This window comes from Phoca vitulina, unplaced genomic scaffold, assembly GCF_004348235.1.
Source record: "Phoca vitulina isolate PV1807 unplaced genomic scaffold, GSC_HSeal_1.0 scaffold3, whole genome shotgun sequence".
NCBI lineage: Eukaryota > Metazoa > Chordata > Mammalia > Carnivora > Phocidae > Phoca > Phoca vitulina.
Window position 1 is genome coordinate 38,831,808 of NW_022589706.1, and position 22,442 is coordinate 38,854,249.

General features: G+C 37.2%; 1 protein-coding gene across 1 annotated transcript in view; it reads right to left on the reverse strand.

The window, feature by feature from the left end:
- Positions 1–2,421: 2,421 nt before the first annotated feature.
- PDCL2 (phosducin like 2) overlaps positions 2,422–22,442 on the reverse strand; it is a 46,001-nt gene continuing 25,980 nt past the window's right edge. The window contains exons 5-7 of the mRNA XM_032399319.1: positions 11,940–12,083; positions 5,518–5,726; positions 2,422–2,579 (exon numbers count right to left, since the gene is read on the reverse strand). Coding sequence (XP_032255210.1) covers positions 2,422–2,579; positions 5,518–5,726; positions 11,940–12,083 — 511 coding nt within the window. The remainder of the gene's footprint in view (positions 2,580–5,517; positions 5,727–11,939; positions 12,084–22,442) is intronic.

The window sequence follows — 22,442 nt, forward strand, 5'->3', positions numbered from 1 at the left end:
ATTAAAAAAAAATTTTAAGTTTGTATCCCATTAAATAAAAATCATTCAATAAAATGGAAAACAAATATTAAATACTTTCTCTGCATTCTGACGAATATTTATACCCTACTGAAATGGGAATGTGTAAATGAAATAACTATGGAAGTAACACTGACCTGCAATGGCAGGTGTGAAGACTTGCCGGAATAATGTGTGTGTTTAGGCATGTGCGCACACACGCATCATTTGAAAAAGACTGGCTGGAATCACAGCGACTTAAAACATGCTATAATTTTATGATTTTTACAAATGTTAAAGTCTTCATGAACTGTTCTTGTGAATAAAAACTTACTGCCACCTGGTGGATTTGAGTTAAGAGTTAGAAGGGAAATATATATCTTTTTTATTCAGGTGTCTTAAATATTATGATACTTCCTCTGTTAATTTTAACTTAAAAAAGAAAATAAGAAAATAAATATGTATTTACTAAAAAAATTACAATTAGGGGGACTTTTTGCATTTGGTTTTAACTGGAGATACGATAATATTTGTATTTATATGCATTACATGGTATTAAAGTTACATTTTAACTTTATAATACGGCTTTTCATTTCCACAACTTTTATCCTACTTAGAAACATATCCATCCATTTGTTAAAGAGAAGTTTAGGGGTTGGACCAGTATAGGTTATTATTTCTCTTACATGTGTGCATAATACTATAAAAAAAGACCATCTTGTGCAACCCTCAACTTTCCCTCCCTTCATCCCAAGATGTATGTTACCCTTCTTAGCTATCTCAGAGGAAAGGGATCTTCCTGATCCTTTGCAAAGTTAGATCATTTGGTTTTACCTTACCTGGTTACTGTATTCAAATCTGTATTTAACTTTCCTCCCACTTCCTCATTGTCTGCCGCCTCTATGATTCCTCCCCCCGACCCCTAAGAGCAGCAGTCTTTTCTTGACTCCATGTTGACTGTCTCAATTCTCGCCAATTTATTTTTGTAATTTAATCATTTAAACGTAGTCTAGATTCTCTCACAAACATCAGTGAACATCTGCAATCAGAATGATGGGTCATCAATACAAACAAAGTAGAAGAATAAAATGTTATTGAACTATTACATGCTGGATTTACCACCCCTTTTTCTAAAAGTGCTGTTCATTACTAAGCCAAAATAAAACATCCTATAGGTCTTCTGCAATGTCCTAATATTGTATACTTTTTCATGATGAATTCCTCTGTGATTAATATTAAAACATAGGTAAGCCTCACAATATATCACTTCTGATTTAGGAACTTCATAGGTCGGATGCCTGGGTGGCTCAGTCAGTTAAGCGTGTGCCTTCGGCTCAGGTCATGATCCTGGAGTCCTAGGATTGAGTCCCGAATCAGGCTCCCCGCTCAGCAGGGAGTCTGCTTATCCTTCTGACCCTCCCCTTTCTCATGCTCTCTCTTTCTCTCTCATTCTCTCTCTCTCTCAAATAAATAAAATAAAAAAATCACACTTGCAAAAAAAACAGTTTACATATCATGTGCTTCTGATTCTGTAGTCTATCAGTGAGAGTACTTAGTAATTTTCTAACTTCATAACAGAACTATTAAAAACAATAATAATGAGTGCAGGTGTTTCTTATGTACTTTTCTGAATCCTTAAATTGTATTTTTCTATTGAGTTGTTAATTTTTTTTTTAACAGGTAAGAGGTTTCCAGGAAAAAATGTATGGTCATAAATTTAAGTATTTTCACTCAAGGCCCCTAAATAATAGATTTTAAAATCTATTGATATAGTGGCACCTGACTGGTTTAGTCAGTAGAGCATGTGACTCAATCTCCGGGTCATTAGTTCAAACCCCACATGGAGTGTGGAGCCTACTTAAAAAATAATAATAATAGGGGCATCTGGGTGGCTCAGTCGGTTAAGTGGCTGCTTTCGGCTCAGGTCATGTGGGATCAAGCCCCGCATCAGGCTCTCTGCTCAGCCGGGAGCCTGCTTCTCCCTCTCCCTCTGCCTACTTGTGCTCTCTCTCTCTCTCTCTCTCTCTCAAATAAATAAATAAATAAAATCTTAAAAAAAAAATAAAAAGAAGAAAATAAAAATAAAATCTATTGATGTGTAATGAAATTTCATGGTCATCTTTCAGTATATTCATTCATAGGCCTCTTTGGGAGTAAGCAACACAGAGGACTTGTAATATTGGTGCTCTTATCCAACATGGATCAAAAAGAGGATAAACCACAGGAAAATATTAAGGGTTCAGTACAAATTCTGGTTTGGTTGGAGGCAACAAATATTCTGAAATACCTGAAAGTTTTTGAAATGATATATAAGCTATCATTCTAATATAAATATGAAAATAAATCCATAAATTTTCTGACCTCTGATTATAAAGGCAGTGAAAAACATTCAGTAAATAATTTGAAGCTATTTATTAAATATTTCTATTTGGTATCATCATTATCACTGTTTGAACTATTAGTGTCATCATAAATAGAAGTGTTTCTAATTGAAGATACCATCACATCTACAATGCCTTTTTTGGGGTTTTCTTCTAAATCAGTCTGTATTGCTCCAACTTCTGCTAGTTTCCATTCAAGTTCTGCAATAAATAACCCATCATTAAATCAGATAAAAATCTTGGAAAAAGAAAATAACTCCTCATCTATATGAAATAGTAAGTGATGCTAATAAAATTAATGTGTAAATGAGGATATATTTAGAACTGAGTGACTATGAAAGTACTACAATATCAAAACACATATTGGATACAACAAAGTTATACTTAAAGGGAGAAATTATGGCTAAATGTTTATTTTAAATTGACTGAAAATAAGTGGCTTAAAAGTTCAAATCAAGAAGCTAGGAAAAGAACAATAAAGTATACCCAAGAAAAGCTGAAAGAGGAATATAATGAAGAAAAGACTTAGCAAAAGTAGAAAAACAAAATGAGTATAGGTGACCGACAAAATCAAAAGCTCATTCTTTGAAGAAACTAATAGACATACCTCAGCAAAAATGATCACAAAAGGAAAGAAATCCATTCATATAAAGAATTTACATGGGACATAACCAAGGTAAAGATTCTAATATGGCTATGACACTATGAAAAAGTTATGCCAAGACATGTGAAAACTTCAACGGGAAAATTTTAACAAAAATATAAATTACCAAAATATATCTGAGAGAGAAACCAAAAGAATTGAACTGATAGCCAAAAACCCCAGTCCCTGTAAATTCATAATTTTGTTAAATTTATTCCTAAGTACTGAATGGATGAACAGAACATTTATGAGGCAAATTACAAACACACTTCTGAGGAAAATTATAAAATATGTTACAAACTGTAATATATATATCTATGAGGAAAATTACCAAAAACAAAAGACCAAGATAAGTGATGAGATATATCTCATTCATGGATTGGAACATCCACTGTTATTGGATATCAAGTCTCCAACAAATCATCTATAAATATGATTCTAATAATCAACAGAATTTTTCATGTAAGTGGACTAATTCCAACATTCACATTAAATTTTGAAAAAGATTTGCCCTGCTGGAGACAATTGTAGATTTGTTATAAAGCTGTAGTAATAAACGCAGTGCTGTATTGATTCAGGGATAGACAAACAGTAAAGACTTCAGAAATAAATTGAAGCATTTTTGGAACCATGAAAAATGACATTAGGAAACATTAAAAATCAGTGGGGAAAACACCTCACATACATTAGGATTGTTACTATACAAAACACACACAGAGAAAACAAGTGTTGGTGAGGACATGGAGAAACTGGCACTCCTGTGCACTGTTGGTGGGAGTGTAAAATGGGGCAGCCACTATGCAAAACTGTATGCTATTTCTCAAAAACTTAAAATAGAATTACTATATGATCCAGCAATTCTACTTCCAAATATATACCCAAAAGACTGGGACTAGAACAGATTATTTGTACATCTATGTTCATAGCAGCATGACTTACAAAAGCCTAAAGGTAGAAGCAACCCAAGTGTCCATGGACAGATGAATGGATAAACAAAATGTGGCCCAAACATAAAATGGAATATTATTCAGTCTTAAAAAGGAAGGAAATTCTGACAGATGCTATAAAATGAATGAAACTTAAGGACATTGTGCTAAGTGAAATAAGCCAGTCACAAAAGGATACTGTATGATTCACTTATATGAGGTATTGAGTGTAGTCAAATTCATGTAGTCAGAAACCTTGCCAAGACTGGAGGAGAAGGGAATGGGGAGCTATCGTTCAGTGGTATAGAGTTGCAGTTATGCAAGATGGAAAGAGTTCTAGAGATGGATAGTGGTGATGCTTGCACAACGGTGTGAATGTGCTTAGTGCAACTGAACTATATACTTAAAAATGATTAAATAAATAAGTCCTGGGTATGTAATGTACAGTGTGGTAACTATAGTTAAAAATAGTTAAGATGATAAATTTCATATTATGTGTATTTTACAACAATTTAAAAAATTGTTTAAATATACAAAAAAACACCAAACCCCCCCCACAAAACACAGACCAGATAATACGCTATTTATCATAGTGATTGCCTGTAAGGAGACAGGAAGGGGAATGGGACTAGGAATGAAACTATACATAACTTCAACTATATCTGTAATGTTTATTTGAACAACAAACAAACAAATAGCTCAAGCAAATGAATAAATGTTCACATTTGTTATTTTTGGCAGTAATCAATTACATGAATGTTTGCTATATTATTGTTTGTACTCTTATGTATTAATTTTTTTAATTAAAAGGATGAGGTTCAATGGCTTTCACATGATGGTGTGAGAAGAAGATTTTAATAATATAGATTAAAGCAGTTCCAAGAAATGACTAGATCAAGGATATGGCCTTAGAAGTAGGTTAGCAAGTAAAAATTATTACAGAAGTTAAAATTATAAATACTGTGCTATGAAAAAAAGAAAATAAAGGGAATTAACTGACAAAATCAGATAGTACGTGGACAAGTGAAAAATAAACTGTATAGAGAAAATATGCTATAGAAATTTAGTAGAGAAGAGGAAGACAAGATTATGAACTGGTCCAAAATGACATAATGAGAGAAATGGAAACCTAGGAGAACCACAAAAGAATAGGGTATGAAAGAGAGAATAAAGAATGGTAGAGTATTTTGGGTACAGGGAATGAGTATGAGACAAAGAATAAAGGCATAAATGAATAAGGGGTTTCTGCAGTAGTGGTTGAAGAACAGCTTGGCTGGAGCAGAAACTAGAAAGCATTGAGTAATATAGTTGGATAGGTGGGCTGAAATTTTCAAGCAGAAGATTCTGTATTTTTAACTTATTTCACACAAGGAACCATTAAGGCTTTAAGCAAGTAGATGTTGTAATAAGAGTATTATTATAGGAAAATTAATCTGGAGGCATACAAGAAGAGACTAGAAGGGAGGGAAAACACCTTATGTTTTATGGAAATAAACTTTCATGATACTTGTTAATTTATGGAAGTTTTCACCTGTTTTTTTAATAAACATTTTAAAAATAATATCCTTACCTTCCAGCTTGAGATTTATCCCTCCACATTCTATAATTCCAATGAATTTGCCTTCTATCTGACCGTTTTTATAAACAAAAATTGTTGGTAAACAATTGTCATGGTAGTGTTGAATACAGCTATTCACGATGGCTTTAACAAATTTAGTTTCTGGAAACTTTCTTGCTAGGAGACTAAGATGCTGGTTAACCAACAAACACATTGGGATGCTAAAAAGAGAAACAGTACACAATATCTTTAAAAGCCGACTACTTATCTCAGTCTAATGAAGTAAGTGAAACATCTCCATGACAAAAAATGTATCTTTGGATATGGGGTTTTTTTTAATTTATTTATTTGAGAAAGAGAAAGAGGGTGTGTGAGTGGTGGGAGGGGCAGAGGGAGAGAATCTTCAAGCAGACTCCCTGCTGAGTGCAGAGTCCAATCCCTTGACCCATAAGATCAAGACCTGGGTGGAAACCAAGAGTCCCGAAGCTTAACCAACTGAGCCACCCAGGTTCCCTTCTTTGGATATTCTTTTGATATAACAGCTTATCAGCTCTCATCCTCTATTGTTGCCTTTAGTAATGATAAACTTCAGAGTCCTCCCATATTTATTGTAAACACAATTATAGCCTGGGAGTGAAGCTTGCTATCATGGGAATTTGAGGCCTAACTAAGGCTATCTACATCTGACTTTGCATCAATTTAATCAAGTTAGTTCCCAGTTTATAGGACCCAGGAAAAACAAAACAAGACAGCACACTTCAAGGGAATCCTTGGCAGTTCTGAGTTGAAACAAGGGATTCCAACTCTTTCCACCACCCCACCACCTTGGCCTTATTTCCACATGAGATTATGACATCCAAAGTGTCTCATCTCAAACTTCCTTGAATTTTTTTTTAAGATTTTATTTATTTGACAGAGAGAGAGAGAGACAGCGAGAGAGGGAATACAAGCAGGAGGAGTGGGAGAGGGAGAAGCAGGCTTCCTGCTGAGCAGGGAGCCTGATGCGGGGCTTGATCCCAGGATCCTGGGATCATGACCTGAGCCGAAGACAGACGCTTAACCACTGAGCAACCCAGGCGCCCCACAAACTTCCTTGAATTTCTTGACTCTGACATACTTCACCCACACTTTTCTTTGACATCCCAGTCCATGCAGCATCTTGTTCCCGATTATCCAGAACTATTCCCCACAAGGTATTTAAGGGGCACCTGACTGGCTCATTTGGAAGAGCATGTGACTCTTGATCTTGGGGTCATAAGTTTGAGCCCCATGTTGGGTATAGAGATTACTAACAATAAATAAACTTAAAAAAAAAATTGATTGGAAGTCTCCAGAACCTCCAATTCTTCCTGCTCTCTATCAATTTGACTCCCAATATATCCACTCTTCAATTAGTTCCTTTTCTCTATCATTCACTCACAGCCTTATCAAACTGTTTCAGAGCCAATCCTTTACTTCATCCCATACTCATTTCACATGGGACCTTTCTCTGTTTGTTATTTTGCTCTCTCTTTTCCTGTCTTTTTCAATCTTCTCCACTTTCTATAAATATATTTAAGTTAATTTTTTAAAAGTTCCTTACAACTCTGTGTCTCCTTCAAATAACTACTCTCCTGTTCATAGCCCAAATAAAAAGGAAAATAATAATCTCTATGTTCCATTCACTTCCTTTATTGAAAGGTTTTCCCTTTTTTTGGCTTTTTTGATTACACTTTTTTTTTCCCCCCAGTGCAAAAAAAAAGGTGGTTTTATTAAAGCACAGGGACAGGACCCGTGGGCAGGAAGAGCTGCTGCGATAGCACTTTCTATTAATTTCCTTTTTATTTCTTTGATTTCCTTCTTCTGTCTATGACTCAAATGTAGATGTTCTTTGTGATTGTGTCCTTCTTCTCATACTAGACACATTCACTGTGCAATCTTATCCATTCTGACATCAACACTGATGAATTTCATCTCCTCTCCTCCCTCAAAGGAAAAAAAATGTATATCTGTATATATTATACAATTCTTCTGTATTTTCTTAGTTTGGCACTGAGGCCAAAAATCTCCCTATTCTCTACAACATCTACTCGGTAATCACATCATGTTGCTTCTACTTCCTTATCTCATACCTAACCTCTCCTCTTTTTCTCCATTACCTTACTTCTTTCCTTTCTTATCTGAGCTTCATCAGATTATCCTAAGGGTCTGTTTCCAGACTTGGTTTCCCAAATTCATCCTTGATCCTGTTGACAAAGGGAGCTCAAAATGAAAATCTCACTATGTAACAACTGCCCTTCCTTCAAGCTTAAAATCCCTCAATGGCTCCTCGCTGCCTTCAGGATAAAGTCTGGGCTCTTCAGTATAGCTTTCAAGGTTCTCTGTAGTCTCTCTAGCATTCTTCTCTGCCTGCTACCATATTACTTAAAGCCCTCCAAAGCAAGATGCCGTCTTATTTCTGTATCTTTCTTCAGCTGGACACTCCATCTAACACACTCCATTCATCCTGTCTACTTCCTCTTTGGGGAATCTTATTTTTTGAGGCCAAGACCAAGAATTACATACTCTGTAGAAAGTTCCATACTTCCTTCCTCCAAGCATAAAACTTACTACTCCCTCTTCATTGCTTCTACACTACTGTGTATAGAATTCAACTGTAGCACCTAAGAGACTTTATTATTATGTCTAGTTGTCTCTCTCTCTACTATATTGATGGCATAGACAGATGTTTTATATGCCTTTGCTTCTCCAGCATCTATAAAATCCTCAGAAATCCTCTTAATACTAGACAATGTTATATATCAATTCATAGAGCAAGAAATTAAATGCGTTATACATTTAACTTATATTTCAGAATATATAACATCATTTATTTTCATAATTACAACCTACTACAAATCTAGATACTGCTTTATTTTAGTGGGTGACCTACTTTAATATTAGAAAAGTATGTACTGCCTAACTTAAATATCAATTTTCCACACAAAGCAATTAACATAAATTGACTTTATAAGTTTCCATTTTCCTCAAATAGTGAAATGAATCCACTAATATCTAACTTAAAGGAATTTTATCATACTGTCAGAATGAGAGCTGAGTCAGTGGTATGACAGACACTTATGGGGTAGGTGGGGTGAATGGCAGAATGTAGGTGGACATTGATGGTGATAGTGAAAAGTGTAGAATTAAGAGAGTATGGTGTAACAGATTATGTGATTATGTGCAGAGACAAAGTGGTTGCCTGAAGACAATCTGACAGCAAGTGGTAAGGGAACAAATTTGGTATTGGGGTTCAGGGGCCAGAATTTAACCCCAGAAGAACTATAAAATATAAGGGAGACCTCTGCATCAGAACATGAGATAAGGGCCTAGTTATGGTGTTCAAGGCTCAAAATATACATTTGGCATGGGAATGATGTAAAAACCCAAAATTGGCATTTGGGCACAGGTGTAAGACTGAATAAAATCAGAATCAAGGCTGCCCTGAAACTTAGCCACTAAGCTCACTGGCCCAGGGTGATTCGATCCCCCTAGGGGACACTAGGCAAGCTGAGCCTTCACTTGGATGAAGAGTTGGCCAAGTTCTATAATTTTAATGGCAAAAAGACATTAAAATTACAGAACATATGAACCTAGTTAAGAAACAAACTCTTGGGGTGCCTGGTTGGCTCAGTCGGTTAAGCATCTGCCTTGAGCTCAGGTCATGATCCCAGGGTCCTGGGTTGGAGCCCTGCCTCAGGCTCCCTGCTCAGTAGGGAGCTTGCTTCTCCCTCTCCCTCTGCATCTCCCCCCTGCTTATGCTCTATCACGCTCTCTTTCTCTCTTTCAAATAAATAAAATCTTTAAAAAAAAACCTCTTTTGTTCCTATAAAATTTATAGAAGGCAGCTAGAAACACAAATATATTTAACAGTTATACTCTACAATATGAAAAGTTATGAGTCAATCCATTATTAAAAACTAGACTTTTCTAAGGACTATTTGTCACACAAGTAATTATTTTCTGTTTTATAAATTTAATTATAGATTAATTTTCTTAAAATGTGTGTTTTATACCAACACATAAATGCATTTTCTTAATGTCAAGAAAACGAATATTTTAGGTAACTATCTTTGATTGCCCCTCAAAAAATCTTCTGGGGTCACAAATACTTAAAATATTATTTAGAAGATTCTTATTCTTTGAGTCCATCAGAGGAAATGAGAGTTTGAAACAGCCTAGCTGAAACTATAACACATTCAATCTCTTTCATGAATTTTTGAAAATTATTTGTCCAACCTAATCCTTTCTCTAGAAATAACCATTAAAGTAACTAATTTTGTGCTGTGGTATGGGCATTCAGAACCAACATCTATTCTGCTAATCATACTGGGTCCCAGAAAAGATATTCAGTGAATCACTTCAGTATACAACATTTCTCACACACAAATCCCATTATTGTAAATGTCAGTGTCTCTCATACTTACTTGTGAGGAACCAAAATCAGCAGCATTTACCAAGTGGTTTAACCAGATAAGTGGTATAGGAAAAATGGGAAATGATTCTTTTTAAGGCTTTAAACTACTCAAAAATTAGTTTCCAAGCATTTTAGTTACAATAACAGTAATGTCTTCTTTAATGGGACATGGTGTCCTCTCAAAATTTGTGTGAGGAACTGGTGAGCTGGTAAACAGCAGGGCTCTAATTTGCATAAATTGCTCTGTGCAGAGTTTCTGTGAGGACCTGAAGAGAGAAGAAATTTTTTATTCAGAGAACGAGATGAACACAAGGAGGAAACTGGCATGGCCTCTGTTCCTGGACTGGCGTGGAGCCCAGGCAGAGTAGCTGGGACCTAATGCTAGAGAGATTTGTGAAACCCTGGGAGCTTGCAGTGTGTCTGTGGCACAGAGTTGGGGAAAAGTCCACTCTACCCAATTATCGTATACCAGGCTGGTAAGGTCTGGGGACATTTGGGTTATGCTTAGTAAAGTAGGCACTATAAATTGTTTTAGGAGCACAGGGGAGTACAAGGGAATTGTTCTGTTAAAAGAGACTTAAAAGACACGATCTATCCAAATGCACTGCATTACCCTTGACTGGATCCTTCGTCAATTATTATTAATTTTGGAATTATTACTAATTTTGTTAGGTGAGAAAACAGTATTATGGTTATATAGAAAAATGCCCTTATATTTTGAAGATGCATGCTGAAGTACTCAGGAATAAAGGTTTATGCTGTGTATAATTTACTTTGAAATGATTCTGCAAATATATACACATGCACATAGCTACATACAAATAAAAACATACAAAAGTGGCAAAATGTTCATTATTGAATCTACCCAGCTAGTATTTAGGGTGTTCATCTTATCATTCTTTCTACTTTTTTGAATGTTTGAAATTTCCATAATAAGTTTAAAAAAATTAATGGCCAAAGAGTGTTTTTTTTTTTTTAAAGATTATTTACTTAAGTAATCTCTACACCCAACATGGGGCTCGAACTCACAACCCTGAGATCAAGAGTTGAATGCTCTTTTGACTGAGTCAGGCAGGCACCCTGAAAGAATGCTATTTTTTGGGCACCTGGGTGGCTCAGTTGGTTAAGCGACTGCTTTCGGCTCAGGTCATGATCCCAGGGTCCTGGGATCGAGTCCCACATCGGGCTCCCGGCTCAGCGGGGAGCCTGCTTCTTCCTCTGACCCTCTCTTCTCTCATGCTGTTTCTCTCTCACTCGCTCTCCAATAAATAAATAAATTAAATCTTTAAAAAAAAAAAAGAATGCTATTTTTCTAAAAAGTGTGACAAGTTCTTTAAATTAGACATGAAAACATAATAAAAAACCTAACTTAATCCCTGAAGCCCATTACTCTCTACATGTATGTATATGTTAAAAAGAAAGCCACAAGGCCCAAGGTGGAGTTACTTGCTCCCAGGACAGCAAAGGCTTAATTACAGTTTCAACCTCTCCAGGAGTGATATTTTAAGCCAATCAATCTGGAATTTTCTGGTCAGTACCAAATGAGGTAATCTGTCACATGAGCTCTCCATTCCCCAAAGGAAGATGAGGTGATCCATCTAATAAGAACTCCCCTCCCATTCCCCCCACTAAGAGAAGGTGACCTTGCCTGAATAATCCTTTCTTTTCTTTTACTAATAACTTCCTGTCCCACCCTCCTTGCTATAAAAACCTTCCATTTTGTACAACTCCTTGGAACTCCCCTCTACCTGGATAGGATGCTGCCTGATTCATTAATCACTTAATAAAACCAATTAGGTCTTCAAATTTACTTGGTTGGATTCTATTTTTTAACATTATATATGTATATATGTATGTGTGTGTGTGTATATATATATATATATATATCTTTCTTTTCTTGAATAATCTTTGTTATATGCTTTATAAAACCTCAAAACCAGACATAAATATCTTAAAACATTAGTATATTAACATTTTGCAAAAATGCGATGGTAATTACCTTGATCTGTATAAATGAATTATAACTGATACATCTTTTTCTGCATTTGTGACTTCATTCACGTACTGATTTCCAGAAATTTCTCTTAATTCCCCAAATTTTTGTTTTTTCCTAAGAGCTTTCCATTCCTGTAACCGCTTTTCTCTAATTAAAAAAATGAAATAAAAAAAAGAAAATTGTCATAGTCTTCAGGTCATCCCTATATATAGTAACAATTTAGGGCAATGAATGTAATGCTAGAACATATCAGAGACTTTAAAGAATGATAGAATAACTATTAATGGTCTTATAATGCCAATTTCTTTTTTTTTTTTTTAAGATTCTATTTATTTATTTGAGAGAGAGAGAGAGAGCACAAGCGGGGGAGGGAGGAGACAGAGGGAGAGGGAGAAGCAGACTCCCCGCTGAGCAGGGAACCTGACGCAGGGCTCCATCCCAAGACCTGGGATCATGACATGAGCTGAAGGCAGACACTTAACCGACTGAGCCACACAGGCGCCCCCCAATTTCTCTTTTCATACGGGCATTTGTGTTACAGGTATTGCAAAGAATAAGGAGTTAGCTATTGACTTTTTGTTGTTGTAATATTTTATTTATTTGAGAGAGAGAATGAGAGAGAGAGAGAGCACAAGCAGGGTGAGGGGCGGAGGAAGAAGCAGACTCCCTGCTTAGCAGGGAGCCTTATGCAGGGCTCGATCCCAGGACTCTGGGATCATGACCTGAGCCAAAGGCAGATGCTTAACCAACTGAACCACCCAGGCGCCCCAGCTATTGACTTTTAAATTTATTTTTATTGAAGACTAGGTCTTAATCATAGCTATAGAGAGTTTATTTAGACATTGAGCCAACAAATTCTCATACACAGGTTAAACACTTACTAAGGAATATACATAATAATAGCTAATATTTATTGAGTGCTTACCATGGTACCAAGCACTGTTTTAAGTGCACTATATTAACTAATTTAACTTTATCAAGTTAGTACTATTATTATCCTGTTTACATGCTCTTAACTATCATGCTAAGCTGACCTTCAGTCCAAAGCCTTTGCAAATATGTGTAATTACTTGTTATAAATTTATTGCAGGAAGAGAAGTGGTAGAGAAGAGTGATTACTTAATAGTGTGATGGTCAACACTTCTCTTCCTCCTCTACTCGCACATTCTCCTCAGTTTTCTTTGTTATTTCAGTGGGTTGGGCAGGGAGAGTCACACCTAGTTTTGCCATCAGAAGGGGACATCATGTTCAACGGCCAGCATTTTTCCCCTAGCAATCATATCAATTGGGATTCAGTCAGAAAAACAGAAAGCCCTCCAGCTATCTTAAACAGGCTTAATCTGGGGGATTAAGTGCTTAACACACTTGATGTAAAAATGAAGACTATAGGCTGAGCTACCAGGAATGACTCCCAAAACAACATTGAAAACTGGTCTGCCAAGGGAGGAGCTTTCTCTGCTGCAATCCAGGAACTGGGGAATCTGGACCTACTGTTTCAATGTGTCCTACTATCAGCCTACACTGGGGATCAGAAAGCCACTGCAGCAACTGTTGTCTGTAGGGACCTATCTCCTTTGCAAAGACTGGAAGAAAATATTTGCAGAAGACATATTGGGTGAAGAACTATTATCCAAAATATACAAATAACTCTAAAACCTCAACAATAAGAAAACAAACAACCTGCTTTGAAATGGGACAAAGACCTTAACAGACAACTCACCAAAGAATATACTGATGACAAATAAGTGTATGAAAAAATGCTCTACATCCATGTCATCAGGGAAATGCAAACTGAAACAAGAGACAACTACATATCTATTAAAAGGGCCAAAATCCAGAACACTGACACCAAATGATTGAGAGGATGTGGAGTAATAGGAACTCTCATTCATACAAAATGTACACCTTTTGGAAGACAGTTTGGAGTTTTCTTGTATAATTAAACATACTCTTACCATATGATCCAGCTGTCATGCTCCTTGGTATTTACTAAAAGGAGTGAAAACTATGTCTACACAGAAACTTGCACACAGGTGTTTAAAACAGCTCTAATATTTATCACTGCCAAAACTTGGAAGCAATCAAGATGTCCTTCAGTAAGTGAATGGATAAACTATGGTATATCCAGATAATGTAGTATTAGTCAGTGCTAAAAAGAAAGGAGCTATCAAGCCATGAGAAGACACAGAGGAACCTTAAATGCATATTACTAAGTGAATGAAGCCAATCTGAGAAGGCTACATGCTGTATGACCCCAACTATATGACAGTCTGGAAAAGGCAAGACTATGGAGACAAGATATTGGTTGCCAGGGATGGGGGGAGGGGCAGAGGCTGGCAAATAGGCAGACCATAGAGAATTTTTAGGGCAGTGAAAATACTTTGTATGATACTATAATGAGGGTTACATGTCATGCATTTGTCCAAGCTCATAGAAAATACAACACTAAGGATGAATTGTAATGTACACCCTGGACTTTGGATGATTATGATGTATCGATGTGGAATCATCAGTTATAGTACATCTATCACTCTGGTGGGAGATGTTGATAATGGGGGCAACTATGCATGTGCTGGGGCAGGAGGTATATTGGAAATCTCTGTACCTTCCACTCAGTTTTGCTGTGAATGTAAAACTGCTTTAAAAAAAGTCTTAAGTGTGCCCTGGATGGCTCAGTTGGTTAAGCGTCTGCCTTTGGCTCAGGTCATGATCTCAGGGTCCTGGGATCGAGCCCATATTGGGCTCCCTACTCAGTGGGGAGGCTGCTTCTCCCTCTCCTCCTTCCCCTGCTTTCTCTCTCTCTCTCTCTCAAATAAGTGGATAAATAAAAAAAACTTAAAGAAAAAAGTATTAAAATTTTTTGTTGTTTTTTTTGGCTGTAAATGAGGAATTTGCTTTAAATCACCACTATCAGGATGACTACAGAATTTTCCCTTGTTAATAACAACTTTTGAAAGGCTACAGGTTCCTTTTTCCTTAGATTCAAAGTGACAACAGAGATATGAAAGTAATGCCGTAAGTTGGTGGCAATTAGAGCTGGAGTTTTGATATGGAATATGGGAGTGAGAGAACTTCCCCATAGAGTATCTCTCTTTAATCTGTGTGGCAGAGATTGGTTGGGCGGTCACTGGTGTATTTTCCTCTTCCAGGGTTCACGGGAAGACTACATTAGCCAGCTTCCCTTGCAATTAGATTAGGCCCAGGAGCTTGGATTGTGGCCAATAGAACAAGAGTGAAAGTGTTATGTGCATTTCTGTGACTCAGCCCTGAAATCTCCTATGCTATCACTCACTCTATCTCCCTAGTCCCCAAGCCTGCAGGGAAAGGATTCTGACGTGATGAAGAGAACTTAACGAAAAGAGCCCATTAATCATCTCAATAAATTCTGCTGACACAAACGATTACATTAGTACGACTGCTATCCTTGAACAATCCTTGCATTCCTTGAATAACTAATTATTCATTATATGTGATTTTTTTTTAAAGATTTTATTTATTTATTTGAGAGAGAGAGAATGAGAGACAGAGAGCACGAGAAGGAAGAGGGTCAGAGGGAGAAGCAGACCCCCCGCTGAGCTGGGAGCCCGACGTGGGATTCTATCCCAGGACTCCAGGATCATGACCTGAGCCGAAGGCAGTTGCTTAACCAACTGAGCCACCCAGGCGCCCTATTCATTATATGTGATTATTTTAATACACTGTTTTATTTGCCAACGTGGTATTTAAGGTTTTGACATCTATGTGTCAAAAGCGAGACTGGTCTAAAGCAATGTTTTTCAAGTTAAGGCACATGGACATTCTAATCACTTAGGTATAGCAGGTTCCAGAGATGGGCATATTCCTGAGATCCAACCCACACCTACTGAATATTACCTCTTGGTGCTGGTCTCAGGAATGAGCATTTTTAAACTTTATACTATGGACAGTTACTAACATATACAAGGAAAAGAGACCCAAGATGTACACATGGCCAATCTTCTTGCATCTACAGCCCCATTATCTTCTCACCTCAAGGGCTATTCTGAAGCAAATATAAGACAGCATATAATTTCATCTGCAAATATTTCATTACATATCTCCAAAAGGTGAGGATACTTTAAAAAATGTAACTCACATGGCACAATCACACCAAAAACAGTAATTCCTTAATATATATTGAGATATTTTTCAAATAATCCTATTCTAAAATACATAAAATATCCATAAAATTTACCATGTTAACCATTTTCGAGTGTTCAGTGGCATTGAGTACTGTATCCATTTTTAAAAGTTTGTTTATTCAAATGAGGATCCAAATTAGATTTATAAAAATGGTTGTTATATATCTTAAATCTCATTTAATCTGCAGATTCCTTTCCATCTATTTTTTGCCCTTGCAATTTCTTTGTTTTTGAAGGAAACCAGATTGTTTGTCCAAGGTTTCCCACAGTCTGAATTTTGCTGGTTGCCTTATCAAAAAGTCAATTCACATGAGAAATATACATTTATTTTTTTAAATATTTTATTTATTTATTTGACAGAGAGAGACAGCGAGAGAGGGAACACAAGCAGGGGGAGTGGGAAAGGGAGAAGCAGGCTTCCCACTGAGCAGGGAGCCCGATGCGGGGCTCGATCCCAGGACTCTGGGATCATGACCTGAGACGAAGGCAGTCGCTTAACCAACTAAGCCACCCAGGCGCCTGAGAAATATACATTTCTATTAACAATGTTGGGTGATTATTTTGACCAACCAACCTAAGAATCATGAGTCTTATTTCCTTTCTTATGAGTCTTGTCTGATTGTTACAGTCAGGTTACAGTATCAATTAATATAACAATGTTTTATGCAATAAGTTAGTAAGCTTTCCATCTTTATAAAAACATAGAGATTATCTGTACCTTGAAAATAGAGAAAAATCACCTAGAGAACAAATTTTAGGAAGCAGCCTAGCTTCTCTCTTATGCTTTTCTATCTCCTATTGAGTCAGTTTTGGAAATTTATATTTTCTTCAAAAAATCATATTTTTAAATGATGTATATACTCATATATCAAATATTCTCTTAGGCTGGCTTCTTTAATTTAGTATAATGCTTTTGAATTTCACCAAAGTTATTGTGTATATCAGTAGTTTGCTTTCTATTCTTACAGAATAGTATTCCATTTCATGAATATACTACAATTTGTTTATTCATTCACTTCGCATGTATTCATCATATCAATGGACTTTTAGGTTGTTTTGTTTTTAGCTATTATGAATATTCATGTACAATTCTTTGTATTGACATATATCTTCAATTCTCTCAGGAATGTGATTGCTGGTTTATATGTTAAATGTATATGTAACTTCGTAAGAAATTGTCAAACTGTTTTTTTTTTTTGTTTTTTTGTGTGTTTTTTTTAAATTTTATTATGTTATGTTAGTCACCATACAATACATCATTAGTTTTTGATGTGGTGATCCACAATCCATTGTTTTCGTATAACACCCAGTGCTCCATGCAGTACGTGCCCTCCTTAATACCCAGCACCAGGCTAACCAATCCCCCCTCCCCCCTCCTCTCTAAAACCCTGTTTGTTTCTCAGAGTCCATAGTCTCTCATGGTTCATCTCTCCCTCCAATTCCCCCCCTCCTCATTTTTCCCTTCCTTCTCCTAACGTCTTCCATGCTATTCCTTATGTTCCACAAATGAGTGAAACCATATGATAATTGACTTTCTCTGCTTGACTTATTTCACTTAGCATAATCTCCTCCAGTCCCATCCATGTTGACATAAAAGTTGGGTATTCATCCTTTCTGATGGCTGAGTAATATTCCATTGTATATATGGACCACATCTTCTTTATCCATTCATCTGTTGAAGGGCATCTCGGCTCTTTCCACAGTTTGGCTATCGTGGACATTGCTGCTGTGAACATTGGGGTGCATATGGCCCTTCTTTTCACTACATCTGTGTCTTTGGGGTAAATACCCAGGAGTGCAATTGCTGGGTCATAGGGTAGCTCTATTTTTAAATTTTTGAGGAACCTCCACACTGTTTTCCAAAGTGGCTGTACCAACTTGCATTCCCACCAACAGTGTAAGAGGGTTCCCCTTTCTCCACAACCTCTCCAACATTTGTTGTTTCTTTCCCTGTCCATTTTTGCCATTCTAACTGGTATAAGGTGATAACGCAATGTGGTTTTGATTTGCATTTCCCTGATGGCTAATGATGATGAACATTTTTTCATGTGTCTGTTAGTCATTTGTATGTCTTCTTCAGAGAAGTGTCTTTTCATATCTTCTGCCCACTTTTTGACTTGATTATTTGTTTTTTGGGTGTTGAGTTTGAGAAGTTCTTTATAGATCTTGGATACCAGCCATTTATCTGTAGTGTCATTTGCAAATATCTTCTCCCATTCTGTGGGTTGTCTCTTTGTTTTGTTGACTGTTTCCTTTGCTGTGCAGAAGCTTTTTATCTTGACGAAGTCCCAAAAGTTCATTTTTGCTTTGTTTCACTAGCTTTTGGAGATGTATCTTGAAAGAAGTTGCTGTGGGCCATGTCAAAGAGGTTACTGCCTATGTTCTCCTCTAGGATTTTGATGGATTCCTGTCTCACATTGAGGTCTTTCATCCACTTTGAGTTTATCTTTGTGAATGGTGTTAGAGAATGGTCGAGTTTCATTCTTCTGCATGTGGCTGTCCAATTTTCCCAGCACCATTTATTGAAAAGACTGTCTTTTTTCCATTGCATGTTTTTTCCTGCTTTGTCAAAGATTATTTGACCATAGAGTTGAGGGTCCATACCTGGGTTCTCTGTTCTGTTCCATTGGTCTATATGTCTGTTTTTGTGCCAGTACCATGCTGTCTTGGTGATCACAGCTTTGTAATATAGCTTGAAATCGGGCAACGTGATGCCCCCAGCTTTGCTTTTCTTTTTCAACATTTCCTTGGTGATTCGGGGTCTTTTCTGATTCCATACAAATTTTAGGATTGTTTGTTCCAGCACTTTGAAAAATGTCATTGAAATTTTGATCCGGATGGCATTGAAGGTATAGATTGTTCTGGGTAGCATAGACATTTTAACAATGTTTATTCTTCCGATCCATGAGCATGGAATATTTTTCCATCTTTTTGTGTCTTCTTCAATTTCTTTCATGAGTGTTCTGTAGTTCCTAGAGTATAGATCCTTTACCACTTTGGTTTGGTTTATTCCGAGGTATCTTATGCTTTTTGGTGCTATTGTAAATGGAATCGTTTCTCTAATTTCTCTTTCTACAGTTGCATTGTTAGTGTATAAGAAAGCAACTGATTTCTGTGCATTGATTTTGTATCCTGCCACATTACTGAATTGCTGTATGAGTTCCAGTAATTTGGGGGTGGAGTCTTTTCGGTTTTCCACATAAAGTATCATGTCATCTGCGAAAAGAGAGAGTTTGACTTCTTCTTTGCCAATTTGAATACCTTTTATTTCTTTTTGTTGTCTGATTGCTGTTGCTAGGACTTCTAATACTATGTTGAACAACTGTGGTGAGAGTGGGCACCCTTGACGTGTTCCTGATCTTAAGGGAAAGGCTCTCAGCTTTTTCCCATTGAGGATGATATTCGCTGTGGGTTTTTCATAGATGGATTTTATGAACTTGAGGAATGTTCCCCCTATCCCTATACTCTGAAGAGTTTTAATCAGGAAAGGATGCTGTATTTTGTCAAATGCTTTTTCTGCATCAATTGAGAGGACCATATGGTTCTTCTCCCTCCTCTTATTAATGTGTTCTATCACATTGATTGATTTGCCAATGTTGAACCACCCTTGCATCCCGGGGATAAATCCCACTTGGTCATGGTGGATGATCCTTTTAATGTATTGTTGGATCCTATTAGCTAGGATTTTGTTGAAGATTTTGGAATCCATATTCATCAGGGATATCGGTCTGAAATTCTCCTTTTTGATGGGGTCTTTGCCTGGTTTGGGGATTAAGGTAATGCCGGCCTCATAGAATGAGTTTGGAAGTTTTCCTTCTGTTTCTCTTTTTTGAAACAGCTTCAGTAGAATAGGTATTATTTCTTCTTTGAATGTTTGGTAGAATTCCCCAGGGAATCCATCAGGCCCTGGACTCTTGTTTTTTGGGAGGTTTTTGATCACTGCTTCAATCTCAATACTGGTTATTGGCCTATTCAGGTTGTCAATTTCTTCCTGTTTCAGTCTTGGCAGCTTATAGGTTTCCAGGAAGGCCTCCATTTCATCCAGATTGCTCAGTTTATTGGCATATAGTTGTTGATAATAATTTCTAATAATTGTTTCTATTTCCTTGGTGTTAGTCGTGATCTCTCCCCTTTCATTCATAATTTTATTAATTTGGGTCCTTTCTCTTTTCTCTTGGATAAGTCTGGCCAGTGGTTTATCGACCTTATTAATTCTTTTGAAGAACCAACTTCTAGTTTCGTTGATCTGACCTACTGTGTTTCTGGTTTCTAATTCCTTGATTTCTGCTCTAATTTTAATTATTTCTCTTCTAATGTATGGCTTAGGCATCGTTTGTTGCTTTTTCTTTAGTTCTTTAAGGTGTAGAGTTAGTTGGTGAATTCGGGATTTTTCTGTATTTTTGAGTGAGGCTTGGATGGCTATGTATTTCCCCCTTAGGACTGCCTTTGCAGTATCCCATAGGTTTTGGACCGATGTGTTTTCGTTCTCCTTGATTTCCATGAATTGTTTAAGTTCTTCTTTGATTTCCTGGTTGACCCAAACATTCTTGAGCAGAGTGGTCTTTAGCTTCCAAGTGTTTGAATTTCTGCCAAATTTTTTCTTGTGATTGAGTTCCAGTTTTTTTTTTTTTAAAGATTTTATTTATTTGACAGAGAGAGACACAGCGAGAGAGGGAACACAAGCCAGGGGGGAGTGGGAGAGGGAGAAGCAGGCTCCTGGCTGAGCAGGGAGCCCGATGTGGGGCTTGAGCCCAGGACCCTGGGATCATAACCTGAGCCAAAGGCAGATGCTTAACGACTGAGTCACTCAGGCGCCCCTGAGTTCCAGTTTTAAAGCATTGTAGTCTGAGAATATGCAGGGAATAATCTCAATCTTTTGGTATCGGTTGAGACCTGATTTGTGACCCAGTATGTGGTCTATTCTGGAGAAAGTTCCATGTGCGCTTGAGAAGAATGAGTATTCTGTTGTTTTAGGGTGGAATGTTCTGTAAATATCTATGAGGTCCATCTGGTCCAGTGTATCATTCAGAGCTCTTGTTTCCTTGTTGATTTTCTGCTTAGATGATCTGTCCATTGCTGAGAGTGGAGTATTGAGGTCTCCTACAATTAACGTATTGTTATCAATATGACTCTTTATTTTGGTTAACAGTTGGCTTATGTAGATGGCTGCTCCCATGTTGGGGGCATAGATATTTACAGTTGTTAGATCTTCTTGTTGGATAGACCCTTTAAGAATGATATAGTGTCCTTCTGTGTCTCTAATTACAGACTTTAGTTTAAAATCTAATTTGTCTGATATAAGAATTGCTATCCCAGCTTTCTTTTGAGGTCCGCTGGCATGGAAGATGGATCTCCATCCCTTCACTTTCAGTCTGGATGTATCTTTAGGTTCAAAATGAGTCTCTTGTAGACAGCATATGGATGGGTCCTGTCTTTTTGTCCAATCTGCAACCCTGTGCTGTTTTATGGGAGCGTTTAGGCCATTCACGTTGAGAGTGATTATTGAAAGATATGAATTAATTGTCATCATGTTGCCTGTGAAGACGTTGTTTTTATAGATTGTCCCTATAAATTTCTTTTTTTTTTTTTTTTTAAAGTTTCATTCATTCATTTGACAGAGAGAGCTCAAGTAGGCAGAGCAGTAGATAGAGGGAGATGGAGAAGCAGGCTCCCCACTGAGCAGGGAGCCCGATGCGGGGCTCGATCCCAGGACCCTGGGATCATGACCTGAGCTGAAGGCAGAGGCCCAACCAACTGAGCCACCCAGGCGCCCCTGTCCCTATAAATTTCTGTTGTATATCACTCTTGGGGTCTTTCTCCTTTTATAGAACCCCCCTTAATATTTCTTGCAGGGCCGGCTTAGTGGTCACATATTTTGTCAGTTTCTGCCGGTCATGGAAGCTCTGCACCTCTCCATCCATTCAAAATGACAGCCTTGCCGGATAAAGTATTCTTGGCTGCATGTTCTTCTCGTTTAGTACCCTGAATATGTCTTGCCAGGCCTTTCTGGCTTGCCAGGTCTCTGTGGATAGGTCTGACGTTATTCTGATGATCCTCCCTCTGTACGTAAGGAATCTCTTCCCCCTAACTGCCCTTAAGATGGTTTCCTTGGTTCTAAGATTTGCAAGTTTTACTATTACATGCCAGGGTGTTGGCCTGTTTTCCTTGATCTTAGGAGGGGTCCTCTCTGCCTCTAGGACTCAAATGTTTGTTTCATTCCCCAGATTAGGGAAGTTCTCAGCTACGATTTGCTCAAATACATCTTCTAGTCCTCTCTCGCTCTCCACTCCCTCCGGGATTCCAATTATTCTGACATTGGAACGCTTCATGGTGTCACTTATTTCTC